The following is a 16,302-nucleotide window of genomic DNA, read 5'->3' on the forward strand; positions in this document are numbered from 1 at the left end:
CCCACTAACATAGTTGCCTGGGCAGCTTCCAGTTACAATAAAACAAATCAAATATAGAGCAGAGAATAATACCAGCTTAACAACAACAAAAAATACAGTGGTGCCTCGCAAGACGAAAATAATCCGTTCCGCGAGTCTCTTCGTCTAGCGGTTTTTTCGTCTTGCGAAGCAACCCTATTAGCGGCTTAGTGGATTAGCGGCTATTAAAAGCTTAGCGGCTAAAAGGCTATTAGCGGCTTAGAAAAGGGGGGGGGAGCAAAAAAAATCGCAAGAGTCGCAAGACGTTTTCGTCTTGCAAAGCAAACCCATAGGGAAATTCGTCTTGCGAAGCGCATCGAAAAACGGAAAACCCTTTCGTCTAGCGGGTTTTTCGTCTTGTGAGGCATTCGTCTTGTGGGGCACCACTGTAAACCTCAGCAACACCCAAAATGTGAAAGCTGGATGCTTCTAAAGACTGATGGCATTTTTTTTTATGTACTTCTCAGGAATTGTGGCATACACACCACCCCTGACTGTTAAACTGAATTTAAATCCAGGTGTTCAGAATAGCTTCTGTTCTATATCAATGGACATCAAAAGAAAGCTCAAATATTTGAAAGGGCATATTCTCAATCGGCCCCACCGTCATCAACCCCACCCCCAATGTGGATCTACTTTAGCAGAGAATATTCCTAAAGTGGATCTGTTCCAGAGCAGATCTGTGGGATTCCACACCAACACACCAATGACGCATTAATTGGGGGACTACTGCAACTGTCCATCGCTTCTTTGCAGGCAGGATCTGACCATGGGAACTGGCCACCTCAACCAAATCTGGAAGTGGTTCTTTGATGAAACCCTGTTATGACTTGAATGGCTTCCCTCTTCCAACGCCTTTGCTTTCAGTTGGTGGCACAGACTTTGTGCCACTGGCCGGCCCGGGAGACCCAGACCCAGACTGCGCATGCACCTTCCAGATGGCAAAAAACTGGCAATTGCAAAATAGCATTATCAGAGCAGGATTTGCCCTGAAAACATCTAATTTCAGATCTGCAAGAATGGACTGTTGTAATAGTTTCCCATGCTGTTTGATGTAGCCAGCCAAACCAAGCGTTCTCGGCGAACTTTTGCTTTTACCCCTACAATTAACTCCCCCGTGGGAACATTGCAAGAGTTAAAAAAGTTTTTGTTCTGAAGTGCAGTACTGCAATGAAGTAAAACGAGAAAAGCGAAAGGTAACAGGACGTACGTATTAAGAACGCAGAGCTCAAAGATGAGGTCTGTGGGGTGAGGAACTGAAGATCAGCGCTAACTAGCCATCAGGAAATTAGTGCTTTTCCCCCTAGACTGGACTGCTGGAGGCCTGGTGTGTGTGTGTGCGTGTGTGTGTGTGTGTGTGTGCGCTGATCCTCCATATGCAAAATTCCCCGTAGATAGAAACTTAACATGCCCAAGTTCCTTTTATTGATGTGCTAATTCTCTATGTGCAGGAAGATCCTGCCCCTGCCCCCAAATTAGGGAACGTTCAATTATGTGAACACCCCACAGCAGTGTAAAATTGTACAGCCCAGAAAAAGCTCTATCACATGACCCAACGGGAAGATAAAGCCTGTCGTGGTATATTCTGCATTGTTTCCTATGGCGCCTAGCAGGAAATAATCCGCTGTGAGGTTTCTTCCTACCCTACCAAAGCACGAGTCTTTCTAGAGTTGCTCTCCGGTGTGACTTTTCTGGTGCCTGATCAGATTCGACCGGTCACCAAAACTCTTCCCGCAGTCCGAGCATTTGAACGGCTTCTCTCCCGTGTGGGTCCTCTCGTGCGCGAGCAAGTTGGCGCTCTGGTTGAACCCTTTCCCGCAGCTGGAGCACTTGTAGGGCTTCTCTCCCGTGTGGGTCCTCTCGTGTTTGATCAGGCTCGACTTGTAAGGGAAGCTTTTCCCGCAGCGGGGGCATCCGTAGGGCTTCTCCCCCGTGTGAGTTCTCTTGTGGACGGCGAGAGTCGTTTTGTTGGTGAAGGTTTTCCCGCAGTGAGCGCACTTATACGGCCTCTCCCCCGTGTGCGTCCTCTCGTGAACGACGAGGTTCCGTCTCTCGTGGAAGCTTTTCCCGCACTCGTAACATTTATAGGGTTTCTCTTCCGCCTGGGCCCCTACGTGTCTAGTCAGGGCTGAGTCACCGCCGGAACTTTCCCCGCCGTCTGAGGACGCATTCGTTTTCTCCCCTTTGTGGGTCCTCTCGTGCCTGAGGAGGTTCGACCTCTGAACGAAGCTTTTCCCACAGTCCGTGCAAGCGTGAGGCTTCTCCCCCGTGTGAGTTCTCTCATGCTTAACCAGGCTCGATTTGCTGGTGAAGCCTTTCCCGCAACCGGAGCACCCGTACGGCTTTTCTCCGGTGTGAGTCCTCTCGTGCACGACGAGGCTCGACTTGTTCGTGAAGCTTTTCCCGCAGGCGCGGCACCAGTAAGGTTTCTCTCCCGTGTGGGTCTTCTTGTGCTTCACGAGGTTGCGCCCGTCGTTGAAGCACCTCCCGCAATCGGAGCACTTGTGGGGCTTTTCCCCCGTGTGGGTCCTCTGGTGCACAATGAAGTTGGATCTCTGGCCGAAGCTCTTCTCGCACTCCAAACACTGGTAAGGTTTCTTCCTGGTGTGGGCTCTCTCGTGGATGAGGAGCTTGTACTTCAGGTTGTAGGCCCGGCCACAGTAAGCACACTTGTACAGGCTCTCTCCGTTGTGAGGTCTCTCGTGCGCAAGGCGCTTCAATTTCTGGATGACGCTTTTCCCACAGGCCGAAAACCAATATGGCTTCCCTCCCGCTTGGGTCTTCTTGTGCCTGAGGAGGGCTGACCTATAGCTGAACCTTTTCCCGCAGTCGGAGCACGCGTATGGCTTCTCTCCTCGATGAGCCCTCTCGTGTCTGACCAGGCTCGATTTGTCAACGAAGCTTTTCCCACAGGCAGAGCACGGGTACGGTTTCTCTCCCGTGTGGCTTCTTTCGTGGATGACGAGGCTCAAGCTGTGACTGAACTTCTTCCCACACTTTGAGCACTGAAAGGACTCCTCTTCCTTGTGCATGATCTCGTGGGCGTGAAGGTGCGACCTCTGGACGAAGCCTTTCCCGCACTCAGCGCATTTGTATGGCTTCTCGCCTGTGTGGGTCCTCTCGTGGATGAGGAAGTTGGACCTCTGGATGAAGCCCTTTCCGCAGTGCGAGCACTTGTACGGCCTCTCCCCGGCCTCCATCTTCTCGTGCCTCAAAAGCGCCGACTTGTGGCGGAAATTCTTCCCGCACTCGGAGCATTTGTACGGCTTCTCTCCCGTGTGGGTCCTCTCGTGCCTGGTCAGGATCGACCTCTGACTGAAACTCCTCCCGCACTCGGCACACCGGTGCGGTTTCTCCCCCGTGTGGGTCTTCTTGTGCCGTACGAGGCTCGACCTCTGCGTGAAGCTCTTCTCGCAGTCTGGGCACGGGTACACTTTCTCCCCCACGTGGCTCCTTTCGTGGACGATGAGGTTGAGGCTGTGGTTGAATCTCTTCCCGCACTTTGTACACTGATAGGGCTGCTCGGGCTTATGCGTCATCTCGTGTACCAGCAGGTGCCACCTTTGGACGAAGCTTTTCCCACAGTCCGAGCACAGGTACGGTTTCTCGCCGGTGTGGATTCTCTCGTGGATGAGGAAGTTGGACCTCTGGATGAAGCCCTTTCCGCAGTGAGAACATTCATACGGCCTCTCCCCGGCCTCCATCTTCTCGTGCCTCAGAAGCGCCGACTTGTGGCGGAAATTCTTCCCGCACTCTGAGCATTTGTACGGCTTCTCTCCCGTGTGGGTCCTCTCGTGCCGGGTCAGGATCGACCTCTGGCTGAAGCTCCTCCCGCACTCTGCGCATTCGTAGGGCTTCTCTCCCGTGTGCGTCTTCTCGTGTCGCACGAGGCTAGACCTCTGCGTGAAGCTTTTCCCGCAGTCTGAGCATTTGTTCTCTTTTTCCTCCGTGCACCTTTTCCCATGGCCCTCTTCTGTCGGGATAAAGGGAAAGCAAACGAGTGAACAAGCAAGTTTGACTGGGAAGGGAAAACGTACAATGTGTTATCTTAATAATGGGTATGAATCTACTTATGTTGTCATGCAAGTGGAACGCCTACTTGCTCAACAAATAAGATAGTTCAGTTGGCAGGGCATAAAACTCTTCATCTCAGGGTCACGAGTTCGAGTCTCACCTTGGGCAAAAGATTCCTGCATTCTGAGCCATTTGTCAAATTTTTAGAGACAACTATATGTACTTGGGCCCTGGATTCTTATTATAGCCTGGATAGCTCAGTTGGTTAGAGCGTGATGCTGATAACACCAAGGTTGCAGGTTTGATTCCTGTATAGGGCAGCTGCATATTCCTGCATTGCAGGGGGTTGGACTAGATGATCCTCAAAGTCCCTTCCAACACTACTACTACTACTACTACTATTTCTACTACTACACTACTGCTACTACTACGGTGGTACCTTGGAAGTCAAATGGAATCTGTTCCAGAAGTCCGTTCGACTTCCAAAACATTTGGAAACCAAGGCGCAGCTTCCAAGCTTCCTGCAGCCAATCAGAAGCCACGGAAGCCGTGTTGGACATTTGGGTTCCAAAGAATGTTCACAAACCAGAACACTCACTTCCGGGTTTGCGGCATTCGGGAGCCAAAAAGTTTGAATCGCAAGGCGTTTGGGATCCAAGGTACGACTTATTATTATCCCTTTCCACAGATGGGTCTCAAGGCAACGTACAATAAAAACAACTTTTAAAAGTTTAAAGCAACGCATACACAAACATATATTTATCCAAAACAAAGCAGACATCCAGGGCAGGGGCCCATACATTCAACTGGGAAAAGCCACTGGAACAGAAATGTCTTCAATTGTTTCCAGAAAGTGCAGATAGTGGTCACTTGTCATTATCTCGACAAGAAAGCTATTCCACAGAGCCTGGAGGAGGATCACACTTTTTTTGGAGACACATGTGCATAACTCCACACAAATACACTCCCTTCCAGCAAACATAGAAGTTGTGCCTGACAGCAAAGTGTAAATCAAGAGTCTAGCTTCACTTTGAGGATGGGGCAAGCATGATGAGAAAAGAGTAGAATTTTGTGAGTATCCGAGGGACAGTTAATGTGCTGCTTATTGTGAAGCCTCTCTGTGCCTGTAGTAGTCTTTGGTTCCAACAGCCACTACAGGCAGCTGTCACTGGAGATTATCCTTCCACTTCAAAGCTTGCCCTGCATGTTGGGCGCAGAGAGAGCTGCTGCTGAAAATCAAGGCACAAATGCGGTTTCGATTTTGCAAAAGCAGAATATCAGTAGATATTGTTGACCTGTCTCTCTGACAGTTATTTTAATAGGATCTTGGAAAAATGCTTTTATTTAGGGATCCAGACTCAGCTAAATAAACCTCTCACCTGAGTGGGCAGGTGGGGATGTTTCGTTTTCCTCAGAGCCCTGGTGATACACCACCCAAAGCTCGTCATCTTCTTCCTTCTTGATTATCACAGCAGAAAACCCTGGTTGGTGGGGAAGACACATGTTAGTATGTTGATTTCAGTACGGGACTTTCGATTTTCAACGCACTCCCCCTGCATCATCTAGTTGCAATCTTTACAAACAGCCCAACAAGCCCCGCCCCCATTTAACAGATGGGAAGACTGAGGCTGGGATACAAGTGGCTTGCCTAAAGGCCAGCTACTAAGTTGATGGCAGAGGTGAGATTTAAACCAGGATTTCCCTTAACAGCCGCTACGCCGTGCAAGTTGTCCTAAGTGTGGAATGATATCCTGACCTCCAACAATGGGTTTCCAGGAAGACCCCTTCACCTCTCCCACAAATCCCAGGGCATCTCATGAGTTGGATTATCCCATCCCTCACTCAAGATGGGACACAACATTGTGAAAATATTAACCATTGGGAAGCCAAAGAACCACAGAATCACAGCAACCATCCAAGGGCCTGAGAAGAAGAGTTTGGATTTGATATCCCGCCTTTCACTCCCTTTAAGGAGTCTCAAAGCAGCTAACATTCTCCTTTCCCTTCCTCCCCCACAACAAACACTCTGTGAGGTGAGTGGGGCTGAGAGACTTCAAAGAAGTGTGACTGGCCCAAGGTCACCCAGCAGCTGCATGTGGAGGAACGGGGAAGCGAACCCGGTTCACCAGATTACGAGACTACTTCTCTTAACCACTACACCACACTGGCTCTCTGAGAGCCACCTTCGCTTGGGGGGTGACCTTTGGGGAAGGTGGGGCCTGAGATTGGTGGGCGGGGCCAAAGGCAAAAGTGGGTGGAGCAACAGGTGTGACTCTTACCTTTCTGTTTTAGGCTACATTCCAGCCAATCAATATTCTGGGGTCTCCACAGCTACCCACACACATCTCTCTGTCTAGACTAACAAGAAGCGTTATCCCACACATTCCAGCCAGGCAAACACACTTCTGCGTGGCCAGAACGTGGCCTACTGTACAATGATAACAGTCGCATCCACTAGTCCGCCCACTTTCTCCTCTGTCCCTGCCCAGCGCTGGCAGGTGGCCACTCAAAGGCTCTCAAAGAAGCAATGTGGCCATCGGAGGTGGGAAAAGTTCCCTGCCCCTGAATTATAAAGGCAGGTTTAAGGCTGCTCCTCACCCGAGGATACCATTTCTCTTTCCTGGAGAGAGGAGTTAAGTGGATTCGCTCCTTGTTCCGATTTCTCCGGAAGCCACAGCTCCTCTTCCTGTTCCACCTTTATGATCACATCAGGAAACTCTGAAAAAGAGACATGTCCAGAGATTAAATATTTTTGGGATATGATCCATGAAGAGATTAAAAAATTGATAAAGGTTTCATAGAACAAAAGGGCAGAAGCATACTTATTAGGAATTTTGGGTAAGGATATCCCCAAAGATAAAATTAACATATTTCTATACGCATCAACAGCAGCGAGAATATTGGTAGCCAGCTAATGGAAAGGAAATACTATTCCAACAAAAAGAGATTGGTTAAGTAAACTATGTGAGTATCTGGAGTTAATTGACGGACTTAATAAGGCACAAATCCAAAATTATGGTACAGAGACAATGGGATTGTCTAACTGAATATTTACAGAAGCAGGGCTCAAATACGAAAGTTTGGTTGTGCTTAGACTAACCTTGTGAAGAATATAATAATAATAATAATAATAATAATAATAATAATAATAATAATAATAATAATAATTTTTTATTTATATCCCGCCCTCCCCAGCCGAAGCTGGGCTCAGGGCGGCTAACAACAATCAAAATAATCCAACATTCTAAAAACATTCATTATAAAATTAATTAAAATCAAATTGATGGCAACCATTAAGCAAAATTCTGTGCAGATTGCCAGAGGAGGGGGTCAGGCTGCGCCCTGACCAAAGGCCTGGTGGAACAGCTCTGTCTTGCAGGCCCTGCGGAAAGATGTCAGGTCCCGCAGGGCCCTAGTCTCTTGTGACAGAGCGTTCCACCAGATTGGAGCCGCGGCCGAGAAAGCCCTGGCTCTAGTTGAGGCCAGCCTAACCTCTCTGTGGCCAGGGATCTTCAGGATGTTTTTATTTGCAGACCGTAAATTTCTCTGTGGGACATACCAGGAGAGGCGGTCCCATAGGTACGAGGGTCCTAGGCCGTATAGGGCTTTAAAGGTTAAAACCAGCACCTTAAACCTGATCCTGTACTCCACCGGGAACCAGTGCAGCTGGTATAGTACCGGATGAATATGATCTTGCAGCGAAGACCCCATAAGGAGTCTCGCCGCGGCGTTCTGCACCCGCTGGAGTTTCTGGGTCAGTCTCAAGGGCAACCCCACATAGAGTGAGTTACAATAATCCAGTCTGGAGGTGACCGTCGCGTGGATCACAGTGGCTAGGTCAGGGCGAGAGAGATAAGGAGCCAACTGCTTAGCTTGGCGGAGATGAAAAAATGCCGCCTTTGTTATAGCTGTAATCTGCGCCTCCATAGAGAGGGAGGTATCGAAGATTACACCCAAACTCTTAACGGACGGTGCTGGCACTAATTGCACCCCCGCAAGAGATGGGAGTTGCCCCCTCCATCCCATATTGTCCCGCCCCAGCCAGAGGACCTCTGTCTTCGAAGGATTTAACTTCAACCGGCTCCCACTTAACCATCCAGCCACAGCTTCCAGACATCTGGTCAGTGTGTCTGGGGCCGAGTCAGGATGGCCATCCATCAACAGATAGAGTTGGGTGTCATCGGCATACTGATGGCAACCCAGCCCAAAACTCCGGACAAGCTGGGCGAGGGGGCGCATAAAGATGTTAAAAAGCACCGGGGAGAGAATCGCACCCTGAGGCACTCCACACACCAAGGAGTGGCGCGATGACAATTCCCCCCCAAGCGCCACCCTCTGTCCCCGACCAGAGAGAAACGAGCGCAGCCATTGAAGGACTGTGCCCTGGATCCCCACGTCGGCAAGGCGGCGGTCCAGGAGTTCGTGATCGACCATGTCGAAGGCTGCTGACAGATCTAGAAGAATCAGCAGCCCCGACCCGCCTCAATCCAGCTCCCTGCGGAGATCATCTGTTAGGGCAACCAGAGCTGTCTCGGTCCCATGACCAGCGCGGAAGCCGGACTGGAATGGATTGAGAGCCGATGTTTCATCCAGAAACCTGCCAAGCTGTTCAGCAACCGCTCTCTCAATCACCTTACCCAGGAATGGAAGATTCGAAACCGGGCGGTAATTGGATAGATCTAAGGGATCTAATGATGTTTTCTTTAAGAGCGGGCGCACCACTGCCTCCTTCAGTTCCCCTGGGAATATCTCAGTGCCAAGGGACAAATTGATGATATCCCCCAGAGGGGCCCGCACCTCGTCTGGACACGCTCTAATCAGCCAAGACGGGCACGGGTCAAGAGGACAGGTGGTGGGCTTTCCTGCTTGGAGGAGTCTGTCCACATCGGCTGGGGATATCTGGTCGAAGTGGTCCAATACTGGACCCGAGGACAGTCGAGGGGCCTCCAGTTCCTTTATTGTATCCAAATTGGCAGGGAGGTCGTGGCAGAGCAACAGGACCTTCTCCACAAAAAAGCTCGCAAATGCCTCCCCTCCCCACCTTCTCACTATATAGAAGGATCTGGCAACTTCTGTTTCAGTGTATCTGAAGAAGTGTGCATGCACACGAAAGCTCATACCAAGAACTAACTTAGTTGGTCTTTAAGGTGCTACTGGAAGGAATTTTTTTATTTTAGCTGTGTGTCAAATTGTGTATAAAGAATACAAAGAATTGATGGACTATGAAAGAACTTAAGGAAAGGAAGTGAACGAAGAACAGATGTAAAGGTGAACTAGAAATTAAGAGACGGGTGGTGAATGTGGTGGAAGTCTTTTATAATATTTTAATTAGGATTTGGCATTTGGTATAATTGATGGATAGTAGTTTCCCCCCCTTTCTTTTTTCCTCTTTCTTTTCCTTTATCTGTTGTCTTTTTTCTTCTTTAGTCTGCATTTGGTAAATATGCAGACGATTGTGTTTATATTGTTATGTATGGATTTTGTTTTGATTTTCCTTTTCTATTTACCTTGTGATATTTAATAAAACTAATAAAAAATATTATAAAAAAGGAAACTCTGAGAAAGAAATATTAAAAGGGAATGAGGCCGAGAAGGTGGAGGGGGTCGATTTTGGGGTTTCTCTCCAGGACAAATGGTTTCTTTTCCCTTAGCTTGTTTAAGCTCTCTCACCCTCTCCACCGTCCAACGGCATCTCCCTCTCCTTTTTGGCGGAAAGATCCGGAACCCATGGGTCTTCTCCAGGGTCAAGTCGAGAGAGCATGTCAGGTTCAGGAAGAGAAAAGGCTGAGGGGAAAGGAAAGAGGCAGACACAGTCAGAAGCAACATTTTTTGTGTTCATAGCCATGTTAGCTCATATTCAGACTGTTGGTATTTGGAGACACACATACCCAGAATTCTGCTTTTGCACATTTATAACGCCGAGGGCCTTCTGGCGGTTCCCTCATTGCTAGAAGCAAAGCTACAGGGAACCAGGCAGAGGGCCTTCTCGGTAGTGGCACCCGCCCTGTGGAACGCCCTCCCACCAGATGTCAAAGCGATAAATAACTACTTGACATTCAGAAGACATCTTAAGGCAGCCCTGTTCAGGGAAGTTTTTAATCTGTGATATTTTAGTGTATTTTTGGTTTCTATGGAAGCCGCCCAGAGTGGCTGGGGAAACCCAGCCAGATGGGCGGGGTACAAATAATTAATAATAATAATAATTATTATTATAGCGGGTTTAAGGATTCTGTCACCCTTGTGCAACAAACACACTTTTTTAAAAAAACAGACTTTTTGCAGGTTGGAAAGTAGATGAAGAAAAACATTAAAAATGAGCTGTGGTGAACAAACAATCAACAGGAAGATGTGTAAACGCTCCCCAAGCAAATCAGGATAAGTGCAGGGCAAATGCTCATTGCCTTATATCCTCCCTTTAAAAAAACAGCAACTCAATAATGACCAGGCATAGTCTAACCACCGTGTTAAGTTTTAGGCAAGCAAATCAAGATGGAAGGAAGGTCAGCGGTGGAAGGGGAAGGGGGGGTTTAATGGTTTCTTTTGTTCTTGTTTTTATTACGTATTTTGTGTTTTTTTAATCTTGCATTTTTATGTTATGAACTTCATCTATGGATGAAGGGCGGTATACAAATTTTGATATACAGTGGACGCTCGGGTTGCAAAAGTGATCCGTGCGGGAAGCACGTTCGCAACCCGCAGCGCCGCGTCTGCGCACGCACGGATTGTGATTTGGCGCTTCTGTGCTTGTGCCGTTTCCAACAGCTGATATTCCTGTTGGCTACCCCTGGCGTGCAGGATTTTGAAGTGACCATACACTGAAGTTATTACCCCCTCCCAATAATTTCTTTAAACTTTATGTGCTTGTTTTGATTTCAGACTCCCGCCCAGATCAGTATATTATTAATATTTCCACCTCCCCCTTCCTCCCCAAAGGAGGCAATCTTTCCCTTGCCCCACGCCTTTCGCTTCACTATAACTGCCCCACAGTTTTATGTCTTTCTCAGTCTTCTTGGCATCAGTTGCTCCAGGCTCTGTACGCTTCTTTTGATCCTCTTTCTACCTGGTCCATGTACACCTGCCACATAGCTACAGAGAAGCCAGGCTTAAATCTGACACACCCCAGGGCTCACTTTATGCACATTAATTCTATTATTATTATTATTATTATTATTATTATTATTATTATTATTATTATTATTATTATTTGCAACAACCCTGTAAGGCAGGGTTATCGCCGTATGACTCATTTACCCAATTTACATCCTGCTCAAAGCAAGAGCTGCCAAGGCGGCTTTCTGAAAGCTAAAAAAGCGATAGGAATATGAATGAAAACCGGAAGCCACGTTTGAAGATGACTGGAAAACGTTTATTGAATAGATGGAAAATAATTGTGGACAGCTGAAAACGCTGGCAGCATTAAGAATAAATTCAACAGTGTAAATAAGTTTTAATGGCTGTAATAACTGAACACCGAATGGTTTAGTTTATGTAAAATATGCAAGGATTTATGTTATGCAAAATGAACCATGGAAAGGGAAGAAGGGAAGACATTGATGTTTTAAGATTGTTTAAACCGCCCTGAGACCCCCCAAGGTATAGGGTGGTATATAAATTCTAACAACAACAACAACAACAACAACAACAACAACAACAACAACAACAACAACAACAACAACAACAACAACAACAACGACTAAAGCTGTCAGGCAGAAAGTAAGTCAGACGTTTTCCCGACAGCAGGGGAAGGCGAGGGCAGTATATGCAAATACTGACAATATGATGAACAAATAAACAAGCGAATGGACAAACAAGTAAATGAATAAATAAAACCCAAGTGTTATTTGAGGACTGTGATTTTTGGAGCACCACCACACTTCTGATCTTCTCGGTGCACAATATGCACACCGCTTTTGTTTCCAGATTCACCGCATTTAGACGAGAGGCGTTTATCCTCCCGCTCCTGCGTCTCGATTTCTTTGTCTGCAGCAAATCTAAACGGAATAGGGGTAGTGGGGAAGGGGTGCGGGGCTCAGGGGTCTTTGCGAGGATGCGCTGCAAAAGGAAAACCCTTTGATTTTGTGGGGGGAGACGTTTGCTTTCCGCCCCCCCCCTCATCTCTCCTACCTCTTCTTTCTCTTTCCCCCTTAAAATGCAAGTTTCCCCCTCTTCTCTTTCACTCACCCGCTCCTTGCAGCCTTTGCATTGCAGCCTCTGCGAATCTTGCAAACCCTAAATTTCTGCAAGGCGGTGTTAAATCCCCCCCCCCAAATCCAGAAAGGGGCGGGGGAGGGGGGAACACACAGGAAGGAGGTTCGCTTTTTTCTTTTTGCACTTCCCCATCTCTCATATCTTTATCTGATCCTCTCTAGGAACAGGCGCTCTCTCCGCTTAACCCCTTGAGTCCACGGGGAGGGAACGGAGAGCAGCTGTCCGCAGAAACGTCCAAGCAAGTCCAGCCGATTGCATCTCCGCCAGGCGCTGGGTTCGAATCCTGAGCGCGCCGCAAATGCTCTTGCGGTTGCGTAATCATGGGGGGAAGAAAGGGGCGGGGAGACCTGCGCATAATTTAAAATTAAAAGAAAATGTAAAAGAAAAGAATTGCTTAGTAGAGAAAGGGCAGAGAAGGAGGGGTCGGCTGGGAAGTGCATGAATGAGACTGAGAGTGTTCTCTGTGGTGTTGTATTATTATTATTATTAATTACCGACCTTTCGACTTGAGGTTCTAAGGTGGATTACAACAATCCGAAATACAGTTTAAAGACTTTAAAAAATACTGTCAAAATTTATATTTTACAAAAATCAGCACTATCTCAGGTGTCGAAAGGAAAGGCTGAGTCTTCAGAATCCACCAAAAGCTATATAATGAAGTATCCAACTGCATAACGGACACCTGCGATTTCCCCAAAGCCGAATGAAACCTTAAGCAAGCAAAATTCAAGGGTTCAAAGTCGGGGTGGTTCAGAGGAGAATGAACCTCAAGTCTCCCCATCTCTCTCTTTCTAAATCATAGAATTGTAGAACTGGAAGGGATCACAAGGGCCCATTCAACCCTCTACAATGCAGGGTTTTTTCCTAACTCTCTGAGCTATCTCCAGATATATTTTTTACTTTGCTTATAGGGTGGCTAGCTGCATCTCAAAGCACTGCACGTCATTAAGGCCTGCTGGGAATTTTAGCTCTTGGGGTGGGGGGTAAACTACAATTCCCAGCGTTAATACAATAGCCAGGAATAAAAATGGACGTGATGCGTGCAACACCATCAGTTCCAGGAGGGCAGCTCAAAGGAATCAGAGACCCTCATGTCATTCAAGATGGGACCGTGAAGGAGTTTCTTTCTCCCCCCAGTTAAGGAGGAGCCAGAGGAGAAAGTGTTGCAGCGCCGGGAAGCCCAGTGGCAATTTTTTCTCCTCATTCAGGAAGAGAAGTCACTTGGCTGCCCACATGCGTAGCAGTAGCTCCTGAAGCGCTGCTGCCACACATCCAAAGCCGCGTCGCCCTGGTCCAGAAACTCTTCCTTTATTTCCACAGAAGAAGAGGGCAGCTGGGCCAGTTGGGCTTCTCCCAAAGGATTCTGGGAAGTGGTTTATAATGTAGCACCCTGCTTGTGGTTAACGCTTAGCTGGAATGAAATATTCAACGCAGCAACAGAGAAATTAAAATAATAATTTATTTGTCAGACAAATAAATGAGAGGCACAGTGGTATATAGCTACCAAGCTCTGGCCTGGCTCCTGCCATTATGGCCAGCCCTTATATTCCCTTAATCCAGCCCCCTTTGCTCCTCCTGTGGCTGCCTCTGTCCAATCAGCCTAGTTGGATTTCCTATTGGCTGATTGCTAGAACCAATCCTAAAAGATACACCCACATCCTCCTGTCCTTATATGGAGGACAAAGAGCTATATATTGTTACATCTATAAATGACAAATAAGTAGTAATATATCTTACATGTGTCTCAACAAGGAATCTTAATTACCAGCTCACCTCTTGCCCTCCCTGCCCTATTGCCTTCTAAAACAAATGGTTAATCTTAAATTTTTATCTTAAACATATGTCAAGGATCTTGAGTTTCACATCAACATTGAAAGATATCCTTCATTTGAAGGTTTCTAAACAAATGTCTGACAGCTAATATATCTGGACAGCATTTGATGGCGTCTTCCTGTCTGGCAGGGGGGCTAAACTGCTGGCTGACTTAATTCCAGGATAAATACAACTCTTCTAGCATTTGTTAAATCCTTTGCATAATTACATTTAAGCCAATATACTTAATACACAACACAGGTAGCCTCCTAAAAGGAATAAGGCCTTTTTAAAGTAGAGAGAGAAAGAAAAAAGAAAAAGAACTCAGTTTAAAACAGTTTCAGAAGAAACCTCTTCAGTTTACATCCCCCCCCCTTCTCCAGCCAGTTGCTTTGTTTCCATTAGCTCTTCCCAAACTCTCTCAGTTTAAGAAAGAAACAGTTTTAAAAAGACTTCCCAAAAAAAAAAGCCTCTCTTTCTCTGTCAGCTAGATGCTTCTCCCCATTTGCCTCTGGCCTTAGAAAATACAGCTCAAGGTTTAAGAGAGGCCCATGGTATCATTTTACTATTTACTCATTCCTAATCATGTTTATCTCTGCCTTTTTTATCTTCTATAACATGTAGGGTCAGTGTCATTACTCAGTCTGTATTTTCAGCTTTTACGACTTTGAGAATTGTTTTCTGCTATCAATCAAAAGAGGCCCCTTGTCTAAGAGGAAGAAAGCACTGTTTTCTTAAGCAGCTAGCCTTCTTGCCTGGCATGAAACATTTGAAAATCTACTTTTGAAAATCTAAGCCCTCTTTAATATACAAGTCCTGATCAAACATTAATAAAATGCAGGCTTATGCCTGATGCCTCAATAAAGGGTGCTGAGAGTTGTGGGGAGATCTCTATCCCCCCCACGGAGCTACGATTCCCAGTGTGACTTGACAAGCAAACGCTTTCCCCAGGGAACTTTGGGAATTGTAGCTCTCACTTTTAACCACTGTTCATCTTTTATTGAACCATTCTTAGGGTTGCCATATGTCCGGGAATTTTCTTTTAAAAAGCTCAACAATTTATTTTTGCCCTGATTTTCACTTCTTGAAATATGGCAACCCTAACCCTTCTATCTTGCAAGCACTGTTTTTATTATTGCTTTAAAGACTCCCACTAGGCAGCGACTACTTAAAAGTCTTCTACTTGGTAGCAGCCAATTCCGCTTTGTTTGCATGTCTCTTATATAGGCACTGGTACCTTTTGAAGAGATGGTGGCGAATTCCTTCAAGACAGAACGGCCTACATCAGATGCCGCTGTAGAGTTTGATTCTTCCATGGAAACCACACAGGAGGATGTTGGGGAAGCCAAGTTGCTGGGAAGGAACTCTTTGGCCCTGAATTGTTGGACGGCACTCATCTGCTAGAGTAGGCGTAGTCAGGGCCGGCCCTCCCATGAGGCAATATGAGGCAGCCACCTCAGGCGACAGCATCTACACTGGCAGCAGATCTGCCTTCCAAGGAACACATCACCTGCTGCTGCTATCATTGTGGCAGCAATGGCTGCAGCACACTCCTTAAAGGCCAGTCCTGCTGCCTCCTCAACATCTCCTCCCAGCACAGCGCCTCTACAGCGACCTCTTGGAGAATAGGAGGCACTGCTGGTCTCCTCCCTGATGGATTGTTGCTGATGGAGATCGTCACCCCCTGCCCCCAGCTTGTTCCTGAGGTAGATCCTCACTCTTCCTTACAGAGACCCCCTGCACAGCTTTCTCTCTGTTAACGTTTAGCGATCTTCCTCTGTCCGTTTCACTTCAGACAGGTCACACGGACACAACACTGTCCTCCCTGGGATACTGAGAAGCCTCTCTCAGCAGCCATTCTCCTTCTCACACAAAGAGAGAACAGAAAAGCCGTTAAAAATGACAGTTACTGGAATAACAGTCACAACAGAAAGGAATGCCTCTCTCGTGTGACTCACAGTCAGCCAATCACATGAGAGCTACTGCCAGAGGAGGGGGGAAACCATGTTAAAAGTACACAGTACTGTGGTACCTTGGATTACAGACGCTTCAGGTTACAGACACTTCAGGTTACAGATTCCGCTAACCCAGAAATATTACCTCGGGTTAAGAACTTTGCTTCAGGATGAGAACAGAAATCATGCTCCGGTGGCGGAGCGGCAGCAGGAGGCCCCATTACTATAATAATAATTTATTATTTATACCCCGCTGGGCAGCTTCCAGCAAAGTACAGTGGTCTGTTAAACATTA

General features: G+C 47.0%; 1 protein-coding gene across 2 annotated transcripts; it reads right to left on the bottom strand.

Annotated features, from left to right (window-relative positions):
- Positions 1-1,420: 1,420 nt before the first annotated feature.
- Positions 1,421-15,972, bottom strand: LOC308580389 (uncharacterized protein). Of its 2 annotated transcripts, XM_081181916.1 has the most exons (6): positions 15,290-15,971; positions 12,214-12,587; positions 9,703-9,816; positions 6,631-6,750; positions 5,412-5,513; positions 1,421-3,991 (listed from the first exon to the last, which is right to left on the bottom strand). In XM_081181916.1, the coding sequence occupies exons 2-6, from the start codon at positions 12,377-12,379 to the stop codon at positions 1,683-1,685; spliced, it is 2,811 nt and encodes a 936-aa protein (XP_081038042.1). In that variant the 5' UTR covers positions 12,380-12,587; positions 15,290-15,971; the 3' UTR covers positions 1,421-1,682. The 2 variants fall into 2 exon arrangements, with proteins under 2 accessions (XP_081038042.1, XP_081038043.1); XM_081181917.1 differs by lacking the exon at positions 12,214-12,587 and having other exon boundaries at positions 15,290-15,972.
- Positions 15,973-16,302: the final 330 nt, after the last annotated feature.

This window comes from Podarcis bocagei, assembly GCF_964188305.1.
Source record: "Podarcis bocagei genome assembly, chromosome: 2".
Lineage (NCBI taxonomy): Eukaryota > Metazoa > Chordata > Lepidosauria > Squamata > Lacertidae > Podarcis > Podarcis bocagei.

Excerpts from the sequence above, each read along its gene's own strand:
- LOC308580389 (XM_081181916.1), bottom strand. The coding sequence starts at position 12,379 with ATGAGAGATGGGGAAGTGCAAAAAGAAAAAAGCGAACCTCCTTCCTGT. Across the intron at positions 9,817-12,213 it reads GCAAAGGCTGCAAGGAGCGG|CCTTTTCTCTTCCTGAACCT; the intron begins GTGAGTGAAAGA and ends CTTTCCCCTCAG. Across the intron at positions 3,992-5,411 it reads ATCCCCACCTGCCCACTCAG|AAGAGGGCCATGGGAAAAGG; the intron begins GTGAGAGGTTTA and ends TTATCCCGACAG.